This window comes from Nestor notabilis, unplaced genomic scaffold (genome assembly GCF_000696875.1).
Source record: "Nestor notabilis isolate BGI_N333 unplaced genomic scaffold, ASM69687v1 scaffold8366, whole genome shotgun sequence".
Taxonomy (NCBI): domain Eukaryota; kingdom Metazoa; phylum Chordata; class Aves; order Psittaciformes; family Psittacidae; genus Nestor; species Nestor notabilis.
Genome location: NW_009933281.1, coordinates 48,827 through 71,190, shown reverse-complemented (window position 1 = coordinate 71,190; position 22,364 = coordinate 48,827). Strand labels below are relative to the sequence as shown.

The 22,364-nt window shown below is 35.9% G+C and overlaps 1 protein-coding gene across 1 annotated transcript in view; it reads left to right on the top strand.

Moving 5' to 3' along the window:
- Positions 1 to 22,364, top strand: part of GK (glycerol kinase) — a 58,803-nt gene that overhangs the window by 11,113 nt on the left and 25,326 nt on the right. Inside the window, exons 8-21 of the mRNA XM_010016805.1 lie at positions 1,062 to 1,171; positions 1,771 to 1,837; positions 2,952 to 2,969; positions 3,947 to 3,982; positions 4,612 to 4,679; positions 6,100 to 6,142; positions 6,815 to 6,895; positions 8,788 to 8,866; positions 10,323 to 10,419; positions 12,088 to 12,172; positions 15,513 to 15,633; positions 17,430 to 17,573; positions 18,543 to 18,623; positions 19,894 to 19,980. Of these exons, the coding sequence (XP_010015107.1) occupies positions 1,062 to 1,171; positions 1,771 to 1,837; positions 2,952 to 2,969; positions 3,947 to 3,982; positions 4,612 to 4,679; positions 6,100 to 6,142; positions 6,815 to 6,895; positions 8,788 to 8,866; positions 10,323 to 10,419; positions 12,088 to 12,172; positions 15,513 to 15,633; positions 17,430 to 17,573; positions 18,543 to 18,623; positions 19,894 to 19,980 (1,117 nt within the window). The remainder of the gene's footprint in view (positions 1 to 1,061; positions 1,172 to 1,770; positions 1,838 to 2,951; positions 2,970 to 3,946; positions 3,983 to 4,611; positions 4,680 to 6,099; positions 6,143 to 6,814; positions 6,896 to 8,787; positions 8,867 to 10,322; positions 10,420 to 12,087; positions 12,173 to 15,512; positions 15,634 to 17,429; positions 17,574 to 18,542; positions 18,624 to 19,893; positions 19,981 to 22,364) is intronic.

The window sequence follows — 22,364 nt, the reverse complement described above, 5'->3', positions numbered from 1 at the left end:
GCAACAGCCCCACCTTTCTCAGCCTGTCTTCATACGGGAGGTGCTCCAGCCCCCTTATCATCCTCGTGGCCCTCCTCTGGACTTGCTCCAACAGCTCCATGTCCTTTTTATGTTGAGGACACCAGAACTGCACACAGTGCTCCAAAAGGGGTCTCAAAATGTCAGAGTAGAGGGGCAGGATCACCTCCTTTGACCTGCTGGTCACACTTCTTTTGATGCAGCCCAGGATACAGTTGGCTTTCTGGGCTGCGAGCACACACTGAAGCCAGCTCATGTCAAGCTTCTCCTCAATCACCACCCCCAAGTCCTTCTCCGCGGGGCTGCTCTGAATCTCTTTTCCGTCCCTGTAGCTGTGCCTGGGGTTGCCCTGACCCAGGTGTAGGACCTTGCACTTGGCTTGGTTAAACTTCACGAGGTTGTCATCAGCCCACCTCACAAGCATGTCAAGGTCCCTCTGGATGACATCCCTTCCCTCCAGCGTATCAAGCAAGCCACACAGCTCGGTGTTATTGGCAAACTTGCTGAGGGTGCACTCAATCCCACTGTCCATGTCACCATCAAAGATGTTGAACAAGACAGGTCCCAACACCAATCCCTGAGGGACACCACTCGTTACTGTTTTCCAACTGGACAATTTACCACAGCTCTTTGCGTGCGGCCATCCAGGCAATTCTTTATCCACCAGGTGGTCCATCTATAAAATTGATGTCTCTCCAGTTTAGAGACAAGGATGTCATGCGGGAAATTATATTAGATGAACTTTTTATTGTCCCTTTATTACTTCTTTTACCATTTATAGGTTGCTGTAGGATTTTGCTCATGAAAGGTGCATCAGCCATCTTTGCAATATGAGAATCCAGGAGGTACTGTTGTAATCCTATTACCTCTCTTGTGCCTTTCTTCCAGTGTAACAGGTCTGCCTCCTTGGTTGTTGGAGAAATATCAGAGTTCCCAGTTCCAAGCTGAAAGCATTGTGAATTCAGAAACAATTTTTTTTTATTTCTTTAAGTAAATTTCTATCTTTGCTTGGTGAATACTGTTGATATTTTTTTTTTGTTCAGAGTTTGACAGGTGGAAAGAATGGAGGTGTTCACTGTACAGATGTAACCAATGCCAGCAGAACAATGCTGTTCAACATTCATTCCTTGGAATGGGATCCTGAGCTCTGCCAGTAAGCTCAGTTTTTCAGTAACACTGTTATTTAAATAGATTCTGTAAGTGTTGAATGAAGAGGTTAATTTAAGAGTAAGAATCTCTTATCTAGACTAAGATCAGCAGTTAGTGTTGTATTTGCTGTTAGTAAATGACATTAGTAGTTAAGATTCATTGTTCTCCAGATGTCCAAATTGCAACAGGCTGGATTAATTAAAAGTAGCAGATTTTTTCTGTAGGTGGAAGACTGGTTAATGGAACAATGGCATTTAATAGTTTCTTTATACCTTAATTAGATTTGTAAGTAAGTCACAATGATAGTGTCTCTGGTTTAAATTTAAATTTATTAACAACAATATTATAAAGATATTGCTGGAAGAGTAATGACTTGCATATGTCTTCAAAATATTCAAATATATGTTGTTTTACTCCTTAATTCAGTGGCATGTACTGTAACAAATGGAAAAACACAGTGATGGATTAAATCTTAGAAGTCAAAGTTCCTTTTATGTTTTTTTTTTCTTTAAAACTTGAACATATTTAAGAAAATAAATGCAAAAAGCTTTCTGATTTAGCACTGACCACATATATATATAAATTATTTTGTATTGTGTTCAGGTTCTTTGATATTCCTATGGAAATACTCCCAAAAGTACGAAGCTCCTCTGAGATTTATGGCCTGATGGTATGTTTTCTTGTGTTGTGTGAAGTTAATCTTGTAAAAATATGACTATATCAATATAGATTTTTCAGAATTCCCATAGATTAAAACTAAAGTTTTTTTCAAGACCAGTATTGTTCATTTCATGATTAGTGTCCTATTATCTATTGTGTAATATTAAATGAAGTTGAGTATGTCTTGTTTTCTGAGTACCAAATAGACAATACAAGGCAGGAGAGGTTTTTGATAAGGAGAGCTTTTTGATAAGGATAAAAATTTTATTTTTGATTACAGTTACTTACTGATTTAAAAACTACCTTTCAGAATGCAAGGTTTAATCAGTAGATTAAAAGAATGAGATTGTTGTTATTGGAGCAAACTATTTTGACTTCTGAAAATAAATTATGAAAGTCACCATGGAAGTCTTCATGATCTAAGAGGACTGGACAAGATGTGTGATGTCTTATTTCCACATAACCAATGGCAAGATTAGTCAGTTTTTGTGAACTGGAAAATCACAAGTGACACCTTAGATGATTGCCTTCTTTTTGAAAAACAAACTTCTCTTGCTGTGTATATTCACATAGCACTCAATCAAAACATAATTTGGAATATGTCTTTTTAATCACACTGCTTTACAGTGCAGCTGTGAATATTAGGAATAAATCATTAATTGTTATCAAGTGAGTGAGGTTTCAAGTTTAGTTTGAGGCAGCACCAACAGTTCTGATGCAGTGGCATATAATTTATTAGTTTCAGAATCAAATAAACTGGATGTTGTGATTTTGCATTCTTTTTCTTGGTAGTTTGTTGTTTACTAAGAACATACAAGAATATACAAGAACATTTTATAATTAAGACAAGTTATGAGAATTTTATTTAAAATATAATTCTACCCTGCCTGACATATATTTTTACTAATCTGTTAATGGAGATGCCACTAGAAGTTTATAATGTTAATAATATGAAGGTAGGATGAGAGTTAGTTGTATTAAGCTGAATGAGTGAGGTAAATGGAAACAGCATGGAAACGTGGCAACTAAAGCACTATTGCTGGTCACTTTAAATGTGAACTTTTGTTTCTCTTCCCCTTTCCTTCCATTTTTTTTTTTCTTTTTCTTCCTTTTGCTGACTGTAGAAAATCTGTCCTAGCCTGGTGAGTAGAGGCTTCCATTAGGCTGATCACCTGCATCTTACCCGTTCTGTTCAGAAGCTGTGCATTTCCATTGGTTTAAGGATTAGTAAAAACACACTTCCTAGACCAGTAAATTTGGCAGGTATTTACAAATTTGAGATACTACAATTAGAGTTCATGCCAAAGTTGTTTCTAAAATATAATCTTGATGTATGTTTTTGCCTTAATTTACAGGCTGTTGATATATCTTTTTATAGTGAAGTAAAAAATACAGCTACTGGCTATCAAATGTCTTGTTTTATAAATGAGAAAAGAGGCCATTCTGCCTACATTCATTCTATTTTAGTGAAATATCAGATTCAGGCAGGGGTTTTTAGTGCATTTATATACTCAGTTACCTAAAACCAGTTAATTAAAAATGAGAATTAATGAAAAAGATTCAGATTGGAAATGCACTTGCATGGCTTCACTGAAAATGGATTTTCACAGTTGCAGAAAGAAACAAGTTAAAGAAAAAAGTAAATTTCTTATGGTATCTGTTGCAAAAATATAGCTAAGAAACTACATGGTAATGTTTGGAAAAGTTCTATATGAGACTTAAAATGCTGTCTTAAGTAAGGCATCTGTCTTTGCTTAGTGTGTCATCACAATCACTTTTATTTCTGTTCACTTTACTATTTTGCACTCTTGCATTTTACACTTGACACCAACTGCACAGATGACACTGAACCTAATTTTCTGTACTCTATGATTTCAACAAAATTTATGTTAAGAACTGTTGAGGTGGCATAAGATAGACCTGTAAATTTCCTGCTGGTTTTTAGTGTTATGAGCTGCATTAAGCTGAAGTCCACTGTATACCCAAACTGTACGATGCTGCTTACATGACCCTTCTTTGTTTTCCTTTGAGTATTAAAAATTTATCTGCTTTTTCATTGCTTTCAGTTGTAATCATGGAAAGCTAATTTGGAGATTTTTTTTCTCTTTTTGTGAATCAGAAATCTGGAGCTTTGACAGGGGTACCGATTTCTGGGGTAAGTCCTACTTCAACTCAGATTCTGGGGTAAGAACCTGTTTCTGCATGAATGTATCTTCACTGGAAAAAGCTTTAAGATGGGGGAACCCTGCTACAAGTTAAGTTGATGTTTTTTTACTTCATGTTAAACATGAACTAAACTTTTGAATTTGAATTATTAATTGACTGGATTCTTCATTATTAAGTTACGGTCTGCCTGTGGAAATACAGCTGACGGCTTTAATGCATATGTGTAGTGCTGTTATAAACTTAGGATCTCTAAGAAAGTGAGTAATATTACAAAACGGAAGCAAGCCCGGCTTATATATAAAAAGAATTCAGTATATGCATAATCCAGAAATGCTGAGCAGATTCTCAGCTTTTTTCAACACAACATGCACAAAGATAGTAAATTTTTATTTTTATTTCTTTAAATTGTTCACCATAAGTAGCATGACACATTTCATTTACAGTTCTTACAAAGGGAAAAGTAGTAAAAAACACAGGTTGTCTTTGTAGATTTTTTTCTCACTTCCAATTGCATGTGTGCTCCTAGTAGATTAAACTGTATCTGTTCATATTCCTTTTTCATGCATGTGATCAACGTTGCAGACGTTTGCTAAAAAAACCCCAAACCTCTCTTTTCAGTGCTTGGGTGACCAATCTGCTGCTCTTGTTGGGCAAATGTGTTTTCAAGATGGGCAGGCAAAAAATACGTAAGTTGTTATTAAAGTAGTAAGATAAACACACTGTTCTGTTTTGAGTTTAGTATTATGTTCTCTTTCAAGCTAACTGCTGAATTGCTTTTGTATTTACCTTATAACTACAGTTCTACCTTGATTCTGTTGACCTACAAAGTAAAGAGCTTCCTGGCTTCTGTATAAAATAGCGGCCATGTGAGTTAGATTGCGTAGACTTGAATGACAAAACCCCATCAGCCTTGCTAGACGGGAAAGGTTCTCAGTTGCAGTCCTTGGTTTTGCTTCTGTGTCTAGCTCAGTGTGGAGAATTTTACATTTGGGTTTTTTGTCTGGGGTTGGTTTTTTTTTTTTTTTCATTATTTCTCAGCCTGTTAGTGTCCCTTGGTTAAAATAGATGGTCAGTTAAATCAGGCAACTGGTGTAGTCAAACATCCATTTGAGGAAAAGCTCTCTGATTAAATGACTTACTGTTCCATTTACAGCCATGTGCTTAACTGAGCATGTAGGTACATACACAGTATGGGACTTTCACAGATTTAATTACACATTAATCTATACTTGTTGCTAATTAACCTTCACCTTATCTTTTATATTTATACACAAATTTAATGGTTAGTGGCCTTGTATTTTGGTAAAACAAATATGGTTCTAAATAATGCCGGCACAAAGTATTTTTGTAAGAAACACTTTCATAATGCAAGACCTTTTGAGAAAAAAAAAAACAACAAAACAAACCAAAACCAGCAGCAACAGAACAAAACCCCACCCATACAGCTAAACAAAAAGGTAAAAGCAAGATTTTGGGTTTTTTTTTTAATCTATTGTTGTTATTGTTTACTGGTTTTCTCTCCAAATACAACTGAAGACTATCTTGGTACTATTTTAAGCTATTAATTTTCAGGGTATTAAAAAGGTAGGGAACTAGTAATTTCTTAGAATAAGTTACAGTGGCTTATAAGTAATTAAATTTTATTAATTTGTGTCCTTATATGTAAGTGTATACAGACATATAAATGATGTGGTCTTTGAATGATGGCAACAAAATTTCTTTAATTTTTCCCTTTAAAAGCTTGAATTTAATATTGTGAAATATTTATTTTATGAAGTAGCTTTTGTAATCATCTTAAACTGAAGTCGGTAAACACTGCCACTAAAGAGGAGTTCACGCTTACGTTTTCAGCTGTACTGATCCTTGATCAAGTATTATTCAAGAAATAGTCAGAGAGAGGTTTGGGACTGGATTTTTCAGCTGCAGACTGCATTTAAATCGACTTTTTGAGGATGATTTTATCATAGTAAACATATGGTAACATAACTGTCAAGAGGCAAAAAGCGGAGTCTTGACTCTACAAAGGGGAGTCACATACTCGTGAATTGCAGTAACAGGTTATCCTTTAAACATTCTGGTTTTAACTTGTCTTTGCTTTCATGCTAGGTATGGAACAGGATGTTTCTTGTTGTGCAATACAGGTCAAAAGGTCAGTTGCATTTTTTAGTTCACTTTTTTTTTTTTTTTACAGTATTTAAGCTCTGGATTACAATTGTGTGTTAGCCTTTCTTATTAAAACAGTTATATTGCTAGAGATAAGGAAAAGTGTATGCTGAAATCTGAAAGAATAGAAAGGAATAATTTATTCAAGGTGTTTCAGTAAGAATCCGTTTCCTAGCTCCTTAAGTTTCCAAAAAGAACTTTTCATAGCAAGTTTCTTACTCTTTCCTTGCACATGTTTCTTAACATCACCCAGAAATGCTGAGTGTTCTTTTACTTAACCACATGCTTTTCTCCTTGTGTTGAGTTTTTTATTTCTTCTATTCATTTTCTCCCATTGTTTCTCTGTAGTTGAATAAATAATGCAAAGCTTTGGCTTCCTTCTCATTCACATCTCCTTCTAAAGAACCCCAATTCTTTATTATGAGGAGGCTAGAAAGATCTAAAGCAGCTTGAAGAAATGAGAGTTAACACCAGTAATCTGAGGGTTCTATCTTAGGTGTTTATTTAGAGTGGCTAATAATGTACATAGTTTAAACCTTCCCTATTTATTTTTTTTATTGAAGGTTTTTTCTCTTGTTTACTATAATTGAATATTTTTATTTAACTATTTTCTGCCTCTGTTCATGCTTTACCTTTTCTTTCCTCCTTCCCCATATAGTCTGTGTTTTCTGAGCATGGTCTTCTAACCACAATAGCTTACAAACTGGGCAGAGACAAACCTGTTTGTTATGCACTAGAGGTAAGTTCAGTAATTTATTCCTGTTTGTTGTGATACATGTTCTGGTTTACTTCTCTGGTATCCTTACATTATCTTCAGTTGCATGGAAATCAAAATAACTTCGTGTTATAGCTTGTGTGCCTCAAGGTTTGTGTGTGGTTTTGGTTAGCCCTATCTCTAATCTGTATCATGCAATCTAATAAAAATATTTCTACATTGCATTACTTATATTTTCAGGGCATGATGGCTAAAACATTTTTTCTGTTACACAGTCTTTCAAATATATAATAAATGTAAATAAACAGAAAAATTTTTATACTAGGAACGGGTTTAAAAAAGAGGGGGAAAAGTACTAGTGTTCCTCTCATAATAAAAGTCACAACTAAGTATCTTTTGTTTTCATTTCATTCTAATGGATCTTACGTGTAACTTTTAAAAATAGAATCAAATTTATGGTGCAAGAAGCCTCTAATTGAGCTTTTTTTACCTACTGAAACTTAAGTGCCTGCTTCCAGAATTTAGTTCCTCAGTTCTCCACACAACCCTGAGGGCATCCAAATCCTGTAGAAAGTTCAATTTTTACTTTAACCTCACAGTTCATTGTTCTAAAGCTCTGCTTCTGTAGCACAGACCAGCTGAGCACCTATTTGCCACAAAAGCTTCATTCGGAATAACAGAATTCTTCCATCTCTGTTGCTTAGTGGGCTTGATCTACTAGTTATTCTCAAAACATGCATACTGTATTCTCGGCTGCTGTTGACCTTTTGTAGAGAGCCTACATTTTCCATGTGAAACAGACAGACACACAGGATTTCCTTTGCTTTGGGAGAGTAGTTTTTGGCTTGCAGTACTTTTCTAAGATGTAGGAGGCTGTGTACCTTTCCTTTTCCTTTCCTAAGGAAAGCTGATCTTGCGTTTGCGTGTTCTGGCAAACTTTGGAGTTTTCATTCTGTGTGGATGTATGAGAGGTTTGTTTTATTTTTAACCCATGTTCTTAAAGCAGTAATTGGAACTCTCCTGAGAGTGATTTGTATTTCTGCATGCTGAAACACATGCATGTGTACTTTGCTTCTTCCTCATCTCCAAGTCTTTAATGTTATTATCTGAAGAAATGGCTTCAACAAAAGATATTAAGCATCTTTTCTCCTGTATCCATGCTAGAATCATCTACAATCTGCTGGTTTAGACACTTTACACTGAGGCAAAAGATGTGGATTCGGCCTTTTCATCAAACCTCTATCTTGTAATAGCTAGCTGGTTAGAAAACACCTCTGCTCCTTCTAGCAGTGGCTTTGAATGAAAATACAGTGCTGCTCCCATTTTACTTGAAGGTTAGTCTAGCAGACTTGAGACTGTCTTGTAGAGAAAACCATTTGGACTTTGGAATGAGATGGGAGGTATGCCATTAATCTATGACATGATAGAGCCATTCAAGGCTGTTTGCTGAGGCAACAGAGCGATTTTGGTGGCAAATGCAAGTACCTACATTTCTGTCTGGGCATTTGTATTTAAGCTCTAGACATAATGAGTCTTGTATTTTCAAATCAAAGCATAAAAATCTTAATTTGTCAGAAAAAGAAGGATGAGGCTACTGGACCTCATACTGGTATATTCAGAAGACCTAAATTAGACAAGAAGTCTGCTTAGGAAATGTCATGGTAACTGCCCCCCGTGGCAAAAATCTTGCAATACACACCATTTACTACATGAAGATTGTGTAACAGGCTGCCACTTTTACATGGCAGTCTCTAGCTGTCAAGAAACTTGTGGTTTGGTGTGAGCATTCTTGGGTGTGCTGTAAGCCTGCAATTGGAGGCCACAGCTACCTTTCCTCTCCCGTTGCTAGTTGTAAAAAGGAACAGGAAGCTATCAGTTGTCATCTCCTAATGTTGTAGTGATTTTGTTTCTTTCAGGGATCTGTTGCAATAGCTGGTGCTGTTGTTCGTTGGCTGAGGGACAATCTAGGTATCCTTAAGACTTCACAGGAAGTTGGTAAGTATTCACAATTTGGAGCTTAAAGTTTTAAGTTCTTAAAGTTTTCTTTTCCAATATCTTGATGTCTGGAATGTTTGCAAAGCTGCCTCTTAAAGGAATTGTGGAGGTCAATAATCTGTTTTGGCTAATAATACAGTAATCCTCTAGCATTTGGATAGCTGATGTTTTCGGCTTGAGCTCAACTGAAACAACCTGGAGTGTGACATTATAGAAACTAGGAATATATCAGACTTTGAAAAAGGAGAGTATGTTGGAAGCACGCAAGTGTAGCAGTTTGGAATGACTAATTTATGAGATTTAGGGTTAAAAAGCAATTAATTACATATTTTTGATTTTGTATCTTATTCAAAGGTGGAAAATTTAGAATTTAAATTTTACATAAAACTTCAAAGATTAAGCAAAAACTTAAAACATCAGTCTATTTTTCTGTAAGAAAGCTTTGCAGACCATACAGAAGAATATAAACTACTGTCACGTGAATTAGCCAGCTGTTGAAACACTACAGTATCTCTTGGCTTTGCAAGTTTGCCTAGACCTTTGGAAGGTTTGAGTTTAAAGAACTTCAATCTTGTCAGTGTTCTTAAAGTCATATGGGACTTCATCATCTCTTCCTGTTTCCCTGAACATATCCTTCCTTCTCCCTTCACTCCTTTTTTTAAGTAGAGTTTGTATGAAAGAACCATTTTAAAAAGAGGTTTTGAATAAGTTTTCCTACTTTTTTTCTCTATTGCTATGTTTCTCTGATCATTGCAAATAGAATAAATTTAAAAAAGCAGAAAAAAACATTTTTCCTTTTTTCTTATAAGAAGGAGCTGCACATTAGCATTACTTCCTTTTTTCAGATCTAGATGTTTTAATGTAATTTTTTTAAATTAAGAATATTTTAATATTGGGGAGTTCAGATATCCAGAGTTATTACTCAGATATTAAGAACCTTCAGATTTCCTTGTAGCTGGCCGTGTGATTAGATACGTAAGCTGAGAATTTAGAACTCTAAATCCATTTGAAATTAATGAGAATTTAGTTCTTAACTCCCTTTGGTCTTGATCCAGTTTCAACTGCTTGCCCTGACTTAGATGCAAGTAAAGTGCGACCTTTTGGACTGCTCTGAAGGTTGTGTTCTTTACCCACATGATACCCTTTGAAAACCTCACAGAATCTACGTCAGAATATTGAGTACACAGTTTTGGTTTTCAGTTTTGATTTTTCATTTTACATCTCTCACGACTCCATATGCCCCATCTTCCATTCATATTGTTACAAATGGAAAATGAGGAGCAGGGTGCCAGAGTTAGTTGCATTTTCTAATTGTATGTAGCTTTATTATTTTTGTAGCTGCCTAACATACTCTGAGTATTTTCCCTATGTAACTAATAACACCTTTAAGTGTCATATTTAAGTGTTGGTACAGTTGCGAAAAGCTAAGTGAAGACTGTTTGTATGTGTGCATTAGAAAAACTGGCCGCAGAAGTGGGGACTTCTTATGGCTGCTACTTTGTGCCAGCATTTTCAGGACTGTATGCACCATACTGGGAACCCAGTGCAAGGGGGTAAGAATCTGACTAAACACTGCATTTGCAGGGAGATTTAATGATTTTACAAATACTATCGCTAGTCCTTCCAGGTATGTGAAATTGTTCTTTTTATTCCTGTGATGTGTCTTGATACATCATTCTCTCTGGTATCTTCAAGCAACTCCTGTGTTTCTCTTGCATTTAACCAGTTCAAAATAGCTGCTGCTACTGGAAGAAAAAGAAGGATTAGCTAGCTCAGCTACTCACCCTCCTCTCCCCCCATGCACAAAAAAACTGGGGAGAGGTGCAGGGAAAACATTTGGACTGGGTTGTGTGTTTTAGAGGACAGGTACAAGATAGTTCTATCATTCTCGCCACTAATGAGGCCAGCTTTTTTTCCTTGCACATTTCTGTTTCTGAAAGGATTTTTATCTCAGTAAAGAGCAAGAGGAGGTCTGCATACCTGTGAACTCTCAGGCAACAAAAGCAGAAAGTGAAGAATTTAGTGTTGATTAGTTTTTTTGAGTTCAGTTTCCCATGGCTGCTGCATTTACTATCACAAATGATACAGGCTATTTAACTCCTCCCCACTTCACCTCTCTCTCATTCTCCTTATGTCCAGCTTTCTTTCCAGTCTGTCAAACACTCTTTTCTCCTCTCCTTCTAGTCCCTTCCCTGGTTGTTAAGACTTAACTAGCTGGTACTAGTTAGAACTACTAGTTCAGACAATTCTATTTGTCTTTTCTGCTATTGTGAGCTTGCCTACTGTTGCTGGAATCACAACATGCCATGGAAGTCACAGTATAACAAATCTAAATATAAAATAACTTTTCTAAAGTGAGGAAAGAAATCTTATAGCATATCAAGTTCTGAGGGTTTAGTGTAGTTGTATCTTTATAATTTAGATGCTTTTTGTACATAAGAAAGAAAAAAAAATCTTTGAGTTAAATTTTTTACAGTTTTTCAGATCACCATGCTTAACTGTTCAACTGTTAAACCTGATCTTTGGAATGACAACTAAAAATGTCCTTTAATATCTTTGAGTTTGTATCTATCCCACACCAAATGTAGCAGCATTTCTGTTTAGTACGCTACTATTCCTCAGACGTTGAAGCAGAATAAAAGGATAATTATTTGCTCCATGGTTCAGGGTACTTTGACAGAATTAGCTTACTTATGGTTAGATTATTTCTATATCCAAAAATCTCTTTGAAGGTGAAAAAGCAGCTAATGATCAGAATAGATCTGAAAACAATTTTAAGCATTTAAAGCACAGCAGTGACCCAGCTGGGCTTTTCCTTAAGAACTGAAAGCACTAGGTAATTTATTAAGATTTTAGTCATAGGTGGTATAATTTTTTAAACAAAAATCAGCAGTGATCATGCATTTCAAGACTAGAATTTGGGGGGGGGGGGGGGAAAAGTGTGTGGGGGGGGGGGTGAATATGCACCCATCTGCATGCAGATTGGCAATAAAATTTTCGTTTATGGCACTTGTATTGATTGGACACTGAATGCATGTTTGTCAGGAAAACAGTGATGAGATTTTAGATTAAAGATAAACAAGCTTGCTAAAATTAAAAAGCAGTGCTCATACAATAGAACTGAATGAGCTTTGAATTAGAAGGCCTTGATCTGAAGTAATGGTGTGTGTCTGGTGAAGAAGTATGTCCTAACTGTTTGGTTGTTGTTTTTTTCTCAACAGTATTATCTGTGGCCTTACTCAGTTTACAAATAAAAACCACATTGCCTTCGCTGCACTAGAGGCGGTTTGCTTTCAAACACGAGAGGTAAAGGCAAATTGGATCCTAAATTCATTATAAATTAGTGTGGTAACAGCGACTGTAGCTCTTAAGGAAGAGAGAGGATTGAAAAGATTTAATGAAGATTAATCGTATGCTTTATATTGTACTTGGATGCTATTCTTCTTTTTACGTGGCACTGATGTTGAAAAATTGTTCTGGGGGCTTAGCTGCAGTGGTGTGGTTGGGTTCTATGCTATTTTGGGGTGGCAATGCTGCTATTTATCGGCACTTAAAATAAGGTGATTGTACTTTGCAAATATTTTGAGAAGCAGAACATAGAAACATTAAAATGACAAGGCCAGTGCCATAATTAAGAAGTCACGTTAGTGTAAAAGACTACATTTTATATTGTTTGCTGTGACGGAGATGGCTTATGTTGCTTCTGGTATACAATAACAAAAATAAGTTAAAGCAAGACAGCAGCAAACATAGGAGTGGAAATCTGTATTCACTTCGTGTCTGTTACAACTTGTATTGCCTTAGCTGGCATTCTGCAACAGCAAACCTAAATTCTCACAGAAGAAATAAATCCTCCAACTGAATCAAAGGAGTTCATATCAGTATGTTCTGAGCATTAGAATCTTTGTATTACCATCTACTATCAATTTACACTCCCTGTATTCCAGTCCAATACAGGATAAAATTAAATCACTTGACCCCAAAGGATGACAGTCAAACCTGAATTTCATTGCATGTTTTTAAACTGCTATTATTTAAACATACTGAGTTTTAAAGTAACACCCGGCTAAAACCGTGTGAGAAGAGGAAAGCAGCTTGCTGTTTCTGTAGTGACACAGAGTAAAAAGTACTTGTGGAAAGAGCCAGAAATTTCACCCAGATGCCTGCTTTTGGAGCTGTGCTAACAACCTCAGAAAGTTGTGCAGGAGTTTGGTGGTAGAAGTCAGGGTAAAGTTACAGGGAACTGTTTGTTGTCTGCTCCTCTCTTTCCTTGTCCCTCCTCTCATCCATTCCCTCTCATGTGACAGCTCAATGAACTTTCCAGCAGAAAATTATCCCTCTTTTTGATGGGCTGTTTTTCTGCTGGATTAGTGATCTCAGCTGCCTCGCAGAGGAGAGTAGCAAACGTCAGAACAAGAGATAGGGCATGTCACTGGGAATAGGAGGGAGGGAATAAACCTGTCTGACTGAGTGAGGGCAACGTTAACTGTTTGAGCAGACCTAATACTTCCTCATACTTTAGTCAATGTGCTTTTATCACAATGACAGGAGTGCCTGAGCAGGTCTCTGGACACATTTAAATTAACAAATCAAGTCCTAGTGACACAGATAAAATATAGGTGCATTTTTTTGAAATATATAGTTAGTTCTGTCTTGTTGGAGACAAAGGGGTTTGTTTTAATTCCAGTTAAAATGGAAGTCCTTTGTAGCCTTGAGGAAAACCCTCAAGTTTCATGTTCGTTGCATTTCTTGCTTGTTTTATTGTGCCATCCAATTCTTCCAAGTCTCTTTTCCTTGTTATCCAGAGAGCTGCTTCCTTGTGCAGACAGATGGCACTTGTTACATTTTTAATTCCAGAATGCATTATGGCAAAACAAGCAATTTTTCAGTTCTAAGAGCTGTACAATGCTGTCATTAGATAAAACTTGCATATCTGGATACCATACTCTTCATCTCACTTCAGTACAATAGAAATAGCAGCAGCATGACTGTGATTTGTTTTGTTGCTTCATTCCTTCCTGATTTCTAGCATTCTTTTTATTTTTTTTTATTTTTTTTTTAATCTATATTGAATGCATTGTATGATTCAACATGCTTTTGCGCAGTGGTAAACAAAGCCAGAGGCTCCAACACTGTATGTATGTAAAGCTGAGATTATGAGGGGCTGACAATGTTTTGAATGTTAAAAAAGGCAGGTGAAATAAGCAGAGGCAAATATAAAATGATACATGTGAAGGAAATAGGTGTCAGGAAGCCATACTAGCTTAGTACTGCCAGCAAACTTTGCTGCTGTGCTGTGAATCGTCTTTTCCAGGTTATTTCCTATGTATTGAACAGTGCAGGCCCATGGACAGATGCCTCCACCATGAAAACTGGCTTTAGTCTTCTGATTTTTAACCATTATTTGTCCTATGGCATTTCTTTTAGTTCCTTTGAAGATCTTCTGGTAAAGGGACCTTGCTAACTTACTCTCTGGAATGGATAGACTCTACTGGTCAACTCATCTCTATACAGTTTTTACTACCTTACAAACCTACCTTTTTTTTTTTCCTTCTTTTTTTAAAAAGAACCATGCTAACTTCTTCCAGTAAGGATTGTTAAATGGGTACTTTGTGAAGTACAGAACAGCACAGAATGCCTTGTAGTTTTGATGGGATTTATGTCTATCTTGCTTTGTCATTTAAAGCTGAGAAAAGCACACCTCTTTTTTTATTCTAATAAATTTAAAGTTACAAGGAGAAAATAATTCTGCGCTAGTTAATGCTTAACTTTGACAACAAAAATTATTCACTAACCTAAAAAAAAAAGTAAACGAGACATTTGACTGCTTTTACAAAACCATAGAAAATCCACTATTTTGCATTTAATAGGTTCTTGTAGGATAATGCGTTGATGTTATCAGTAGCTAAGTTTTGAGGCAAACCTTATATTTTCAGGAAACCCTCTCAGATATTGATAGGTATCAGTGAATTAAATACTCCACACTTAGTTAATTATCCCTTGCTAAGACTTAAATAATTTTCATGTATTTTCAGCTATCCACTATGTCCAAAAGAAGGAAACATTTTACCAAAAAAATTACACTAACAGTTGCAATCTATCTCATGTAATGTAAGATTCTCAATTTTCAACAACTAATTGAAAATATTTCAAGAGGCTGCTCTGTCAAAACAGTTCAACATTCAGCAGTTCCTATTGAATGTCTTCCAGATTGCCAGTTCAAACATTTTAATTTTTCAACTCATTAATGCACCAAATTAGATAAAGTATTTAGACAAACTGTAATCAGCTAAAGGACTCCATTTAGTATTATTTCCTCCTTTGTTAGCTTTGATAAATGTAGATGTCATCAGCTTTTCTTCAAAGTTTTTCTTCTCAGACCACATAAGTAACACATAGGGCAGATACAGAGTATCAGAGGAGAAACATCTCATACACTAGGATTTCAGTAATAAATAGAATGTATTTGCTGTACGTTAAGCAAAACTGTATTGTCAGTACCTATTTTTGCCCTTTTGGTATATAGGGGAGGGGAATTATCTACTTAACACCCTTCAGTAAATACTGCATTGTCAGTATTTTACACTCGGAGGGTATCACAGATTTCTCTGCAGTTAAATAATAACATATATTTCTCTTACTTAAGCTTTTAGATGCCATAAACAAGGACTGTGGGGTACCACTAAGTCAGTTACAGGTAGATGGAGGAATGACCAATAACAAAGTCCTCATGCAACTCCAATCAGACATTCTCTGTATTCCAGTAGGTAAGATGAAATTACAACTCCTATTTGCTTTGTAAAGCTGAAAAAAACATTGGTTTGTCTTGGCTAATGAGGGCAAATAGGATGGCTTGCTTTATTTTTGCTACTGATTGAGAACGTTGAGGGGAGGGTTGCATCACAATTTTCACATCGTGCATCCAGTTTTGAGATTCACTTTCGTAGAGAATTGCTGACTTATTTCTTGTGTTCGAATATTACAACACTATGATGGTGTTGAACTTTAAAGTTGTCACATCAATTTTTAAACATCTGACAATTCTAAAATCAGTGAAATTAATGCTCTCCTGCAACATGTTGGCCCTAAGAATATTGCTAAGAAATAAAACAGAACTTTGCACCCCCACTGGTCATTCTGCTTTTGCATTTCAGCAAATAGCAAACACCCTTTTTTCTGTTCCCTTTGCTTGCACAAACCTTTGATTACGTTTGCAATTTGAAAGAAGACCCACAAAACATATTGTGCATTCTGTTTCCTCCCATAGCAGCAATGAAGAAGGGAGTAGAGCTTACAACAAAAGCGTGAATCTTGCAACCAGTTTTCTTGCTATGCATAATATGAAATACAAACCCAAATGTGTTGCTCCTCTCTGAGGCAAATGAAAGTTTACAATACCATTATTCTGGTCCAGTAGCGGTGTAGCCATTTTAGAAATTAGTTTTCACAGAAGCCCCCTAGTATAATAAAAAAGGGATTTCAGTTTTCAAGGATGTGTTTTCTCTAGAGCTCTTTAAAGACCTCACTTGAAACCTGGAGCGTTTCAGCATCAGTGGGAAGGGTGCATCTTTCTGAAGACAGGTTTTAACACCTGTAGCAGATCCCAAGTTGCTAAGTATTGTAAGCTGTACATTAATTTTCTTGAGGATGCAGTATGTCACTGCACATCAGGACATTGCACAGTAACGTCAGCATATTATACATCTCTGTCTATACTGAAGACTGATAATTTGCTGCATAAATGTAATAATCTGCCTAATATGCAGCTTCTAGAAAATAATTTAGAAAAACATTGTGTTGTCTGTTACGCATAAATGTGAGAAACTTCAGTGGAAAGTTTTTAACTCTAGAGGTATTATAGCTTGCCTTTAATAATACGTAATACACAAGGTTCATGCTATCAGTGCAGAGCCATAGTTCATAGCAGATGAAATGATACGATTGATAGCAGATGAAATGATGATCAATTTTAAAGGATCCTCTGCCTTAAGCAGAGAAGCAGGCACTTCTGGAGTTAATGGAGCAGATTTAGCATTGATATCTTGGGGGTGGAATGGTCATATATATGTATGTATCTGTGGAAGACAAACAAACTAGTAACTACAGCAATGTGTGGCCTGTTTTAAGATGCCTTTTCTTAATATAAATGCTTTTAGTAACACAATATCTAGAACATGGGAACAAGACTGGTAACTTAGCCAGTGATCACTGCTTTGAGAAAGGGAGGGAGAAGATAAAAAGATAGTGTATTATTAACAGGAGCACTCTAATGAAACTGTCAGTTGAGGTCAGCAGCCCTGCACATGGTGTGAAAATGGGCAATTGGATGATTCAGTCTTGAAGAAAGTAGTGATCTGAGATATTTCAAAGTGCTGGATGACTTTGGATGAAGTTAGCCTCATGACTGTGTGAATTGTAATAAAATGAGGCTTGCAGTTGGTAAACTTAAAGGAAGCATATAGCAGCTCTGTCATTCTAGATATATATGTTTATCTTCAGTTCTGATGTCATCAAGGTGACTTTCATTAAAAGTCTTCATGGCTTTCTCTGTGATTTCCTTCAGTAAAGCCATCAATGCCTGAAACAACAGCTTTAGGAGCTGCTATGGCAGCAGGAGCTGCAGAAGGAGTTGGAATTTGGAGTCTGAATCCTGGAGATTTGACAGCAGTGACATGTGAACGATTTGAACCACAGATCAACCCAGAGGGTAAAACCCTTTCATATTACCTAAGAAGTCACAAACTTAATGTTCTATGTCCAGCAGATCGTGTTATTTCTTTGTTGTAGTCTAACATACTGATATAAAACCAGCTATATGTGAATATCCTCACAAATGTTGAAGATGAGCTTTTTTGTAGTGTTTGGTTTAGAGAAAAGTGCATTTCAGTTGCTGTTATGTCCATTTATTGACTAGTAAGATTGGAAAATGGTTAAAATGACATAACTCCACAGGGGAATGTGTTGGGGTTTTTTTCTTTCTTCATTTTGAAAGAAGCTTGGCACTGGGCATTGGAGTTAGTAGCTTTTGATTTATAGCAAGTAGAATCAAAGAAATCTTGAAAGTTTTTATGGAGAAAAATATCTCCTAAGGCTCCTATGCATTTGGGTTTTTTTTTACAGATATAGACAGCACAGAAGACTGACTAGTTTTGGGACACTTTTCTTTTGGCTTTAAAAAGCCTACATTAATCATTATTTTTTAGCTATCTTCTTCATCAGTTCTTAAGTGCTTCTAGAGATGGAAAGCATGTACTTGACATAATTAATCCGTGTTCAAGACAAATGCATTTTTGTCTTTTCAATTATTTCTTAACATCTAGTACAGAATTTTGTCTTACCATTGATTATAATTACTGCTATAATCCCTACTTCAAGACAGTATTTTCAACACAGAAGGGTTTCTACATGAATAGCAATTGGTTCATTTTGTCCTACTTGTAAATCTTCTTATTGATGAAAATGCAGAAAATTGGTTTTGAGGTTTATTTCTCCTTACTGTGCATAACTGTGGGGTTTTGGGTTGTTTTGGTTTTTTTATTCATTATTGTTCTAAGCAGACAAACTATACTGGGCAAAAGAGTGGAAAGCTAATATTGTAGTCTTTGATTCTTAAATACGTCTAGCTGTATTTATATGCATTGAGAGGCTTTTTTGTTTGCTGATTTCTCAATTTCAGAAAGCGAGTTTCGCTTTGCCAGATGGAAGAAAGCTGTGATGAAATCTATGGACTGGGCGACATCTGACATTTCTTCAAATGGTAAATCAGAAATGAATGCTAGTCAAGTGTTATTAATTAGCCTGTTAACCTAGGTACTCAATCTTGAGTTCAGTGACCTTTTCTGTTCATACCATCTCTATGGTATTTTTGGACTATTCCAGTGATTTAGAAATTATTACTTAAAACCACTGTGCAAACAAAGCTGGAAAATAGATAGGTAGGTCTTCCCCTTGAAAGGAGAGCACAAGCAGTATCTTGTAGGGCTCTGAAAACAGAGGACATGAAATCAAGACTAACTGCAGGTTTTGCAGAATGGCATTGATTGAGAAAAGAAAAAAAAGTCTGACCTAAAAGAAGAGATGCAGCACAATTCTAAGACAGGGCAGGGGTTCTGTAAACTTTCTTACGCTTTAATGTCATGTTGCAAAGGAGAAAAGGTTCATCCTGTGATTTTTCTTGCTACATCCTGCCTTTATTATTTGCTGTGTAGGAAGGAGGATTTTGATGATAGCCAAAATCTGTTAGACCCACAAGGGCTAAGAGCAAGAAGTTGTCATAAAGTGAAGAATTGCATAGACCTATTGTTCACATACAGAGAATATACCAGACACTTTTGAGGGACTGAACAAGTTCTTTCTTTGGAAGTAGATGGGTTTTCATCTGTCAGGTTTGAATTAACTAAAACCTGCAGTCTTCTATTGTCTGTAATTTGAATTCATATTTCAGCAGTATTTCAGGGTAAGATTTTTGTCCTGAATCATCCTACAGCACATCCTACAAAGCCCATTTATGGGCTTTATCTTAATTTCATTTCCCTTTTGTTGGAAAAATTGTTAGAATGAAAAGTATTAAGTAAAGAATCCTCAAAATGTAAACTCCCACCACAATGCAGCCCTCATGCTGCATGAAGTCTCTTTCTTTATTCTTGAAAGCTAAAGGTAAAATTTTCCTTTCACCATCCTGTATGTTACGTATTTTATTTAACACCATGGGAAATGTTATTTTCCTTAGTTCTTGCTTTGAAACTGTCTTCTGCTTGCTAGGAGTATTTAAGATTGAAGACTACTAAAATGCACTCAACCTAGGTACTGCTAACAGTGGAATTTGGGTTTCAGCTTTTATACTGAGAGACTGTTTTGAATTATTGTGGGGGGTATAAATAATCCTTCTTATTTTTTCTGCAAATGTCACTACGTTTATTACTTTTTGCTGTTCACATGATTTTTAAGTCATACATTGCAATTTATATATATATATATTTCTCTTTTGACTTGCTTGACTGGATACACCCTACCCTGGATGTCATCAGGTGACACTAGTATCTTCTGTAGTCTGCCTTTGGGTCTTTATATTATGAGTAGCATGATAATATTAATCGGAGCAAAGTACATCTCAGGTTAGTTATTGTTTGAACTAGAACACTTTAAAAGCTATCTACACTAGATTAAGTGTTGGGGGATTTTGTATTCCATCTGTTTATTTTTAGCAAAAATGATTGATGCTTTTTGTTGTTCATGCACACGAATGTTTGAAGGTGTGAATTAGACACCTGCGGGAACCAAGTGAATGCTGAATTCATCCTCATGTGCCATGAAATTCTTAGTTGTTAGATGCACATGAAACCTTGAACTCTCCCTTCCCTTTGTCTAGCTATGTGGTCTGTACACAGTTTGTAAAAGGCATATAGGTTGGAGCAGGGTTTTGCACTGCCTGAATTACAGTGTGCATTGCAGTTAGAATAAGGTTCCATCCTTTATCCTGTATTTCTTCTCATAACATTTAAAATCATTTTGAGGATCTTGTTCAAATACAATGAAGACTTTTCTTCTGTCCTTGAAAGGCTTCAAGTACCTCTTTCGTTTTTCTCGTCCCCTTGAAACTATTGTATGGCTAGAAATCTTCACCAACTAAATCTATACAATATACTTTTTGTACTTTGCTCTTGATGGATAAATGAATCATTTTGTGTAAAAAGAAGAGACCCTAGAAGGCCTATCTGCAAAACTGGGGAAAGGGACTGTGTGCATATGCAATGAAGATGCATCTTCAACCTGTTCATGTGTTTTATGTTAAAAGAAAATTCTTAAGATGGATGGCAGTGTTAGTTACTTATGCCAGAAGTAAGACATTTCATTAAGAAATTCTTATGGTAAGAAAAAAAAGTTTATATGGTGATGTCATTTGTTCTTTGTTGTTGTGTTTCGTAATTTCCTTAAAAATAAAATATGTTACAGTATAGTCATTGTTGCTGCTTAGTAAGCTTTTGGGGAATGGTTGTTTAGTTTTCTTTCTTTGTTTTGGTTTTGGTGGGATGGGTAGGGGAATGTTAATTAGACAATTGAGGACTCTAGCATGCTCCTGTGATGATGTGTTTGTATTTTGTTTCTACTCATTCAGCCTGAATTAACTGTGCAATTTTAATTTTCCTTGCATGGAAGAGACTGTCTGAGCTTGTAGGAGAACTAAAACCAAACTAAACAAATGCTAGGCAAAAATCAAGTTGAACAAATGGATTGACATTGGTTTACTAATTCTGGAATGCATTTGTGAATAAGAACAGTCTTGATTATGAAGAATAAAATAAAACCAGCTGTGAATAAGTGGGTAAATTTTTAACAAGCTGAACTTAGCAATTCAAATATTAATTCCAGGTCAGGGTCTTCACCACATGGAAGATAGATATTTAAAATAATATGAAGTTCAATGTTAAGTGGGCAGATAAGCAACTTAAATTTGGGGTTTATTGCTTTTGTAAAACAACTAATCAGTAACCTGCATATAAAATATCTAAACTTGCACTGCTGGAACATATAATTTATTTTTTTTTCCTCCCCTCCCTAAGCCAGTCAGTGCCTTTCTGACCCACAAGTGGAAAACATATTCATCTCAAGTCACTCTGGCCTTCAGAACCCATTTTTGCTGCTGTGTTCATATAACAGTAAATTGATAACAGTACATTGATATAAGATGTATATATAATTATTATAGACACCACTAGAGTTACTTTATATACCAATATATTGGTATATTATTTACATGGTAAGCTTGGGGACAGGAGAAGTAGCCAGAAATTTCCAGCTCTTGTTTTAAAAATTATGTCTAAAAAGGAATACCATCAGTGATGCTGTGTACAGGTTGTAGTTTTGCTTAGCTGTGTGTTAGGGTAGAACATGATAAATAGAATTTGTGTTGCTGGTTGGAGCAGGGCTGCTTCCCACTTAAATGTTTGCTTTGGTAAATATCCTTTTGCTTTTAAAAGCTGGATCTAACTGACCAGGCTTGCCTTCTAATTCAATACAGGAGCACCATTAATTAATTTGTTATTTTTTATCTTTTAATGAAACACTGGAACTCCAACGCAGTCATCAGTTTAGTAGGTTTGAGGATTGAATCTACGGAGGATTGAATTCATCCTTCATGTGCTGAAACAGCAGTAAGTCTTGCATGGCAACAGTGCTGTTGTTGAACATGTCTCTGTAGGGCAGGGCCACGAATTTACAGCTACTGAAATGTGAAGGAAAAATCTGCCATGGCAGAATAGAGAACACTAACATGGCAAAAACTCATTTACAGAATTGCTAAACTAACTGTCTTTTCATGCAGCACCTGATGACTGAAAATGAAGAATACTGGATTTCATGTTATTATTTCATAATTTCATCAAAATTGACTCATTTACTTGTACCTTATTTTATGATCTTTTTTCTTCTTCTCTCCCAGGGGAGAAATGGCCAATATTTTGTTTTATTTCACTGTTAAAGCAAGTTCTATGTAGCAACT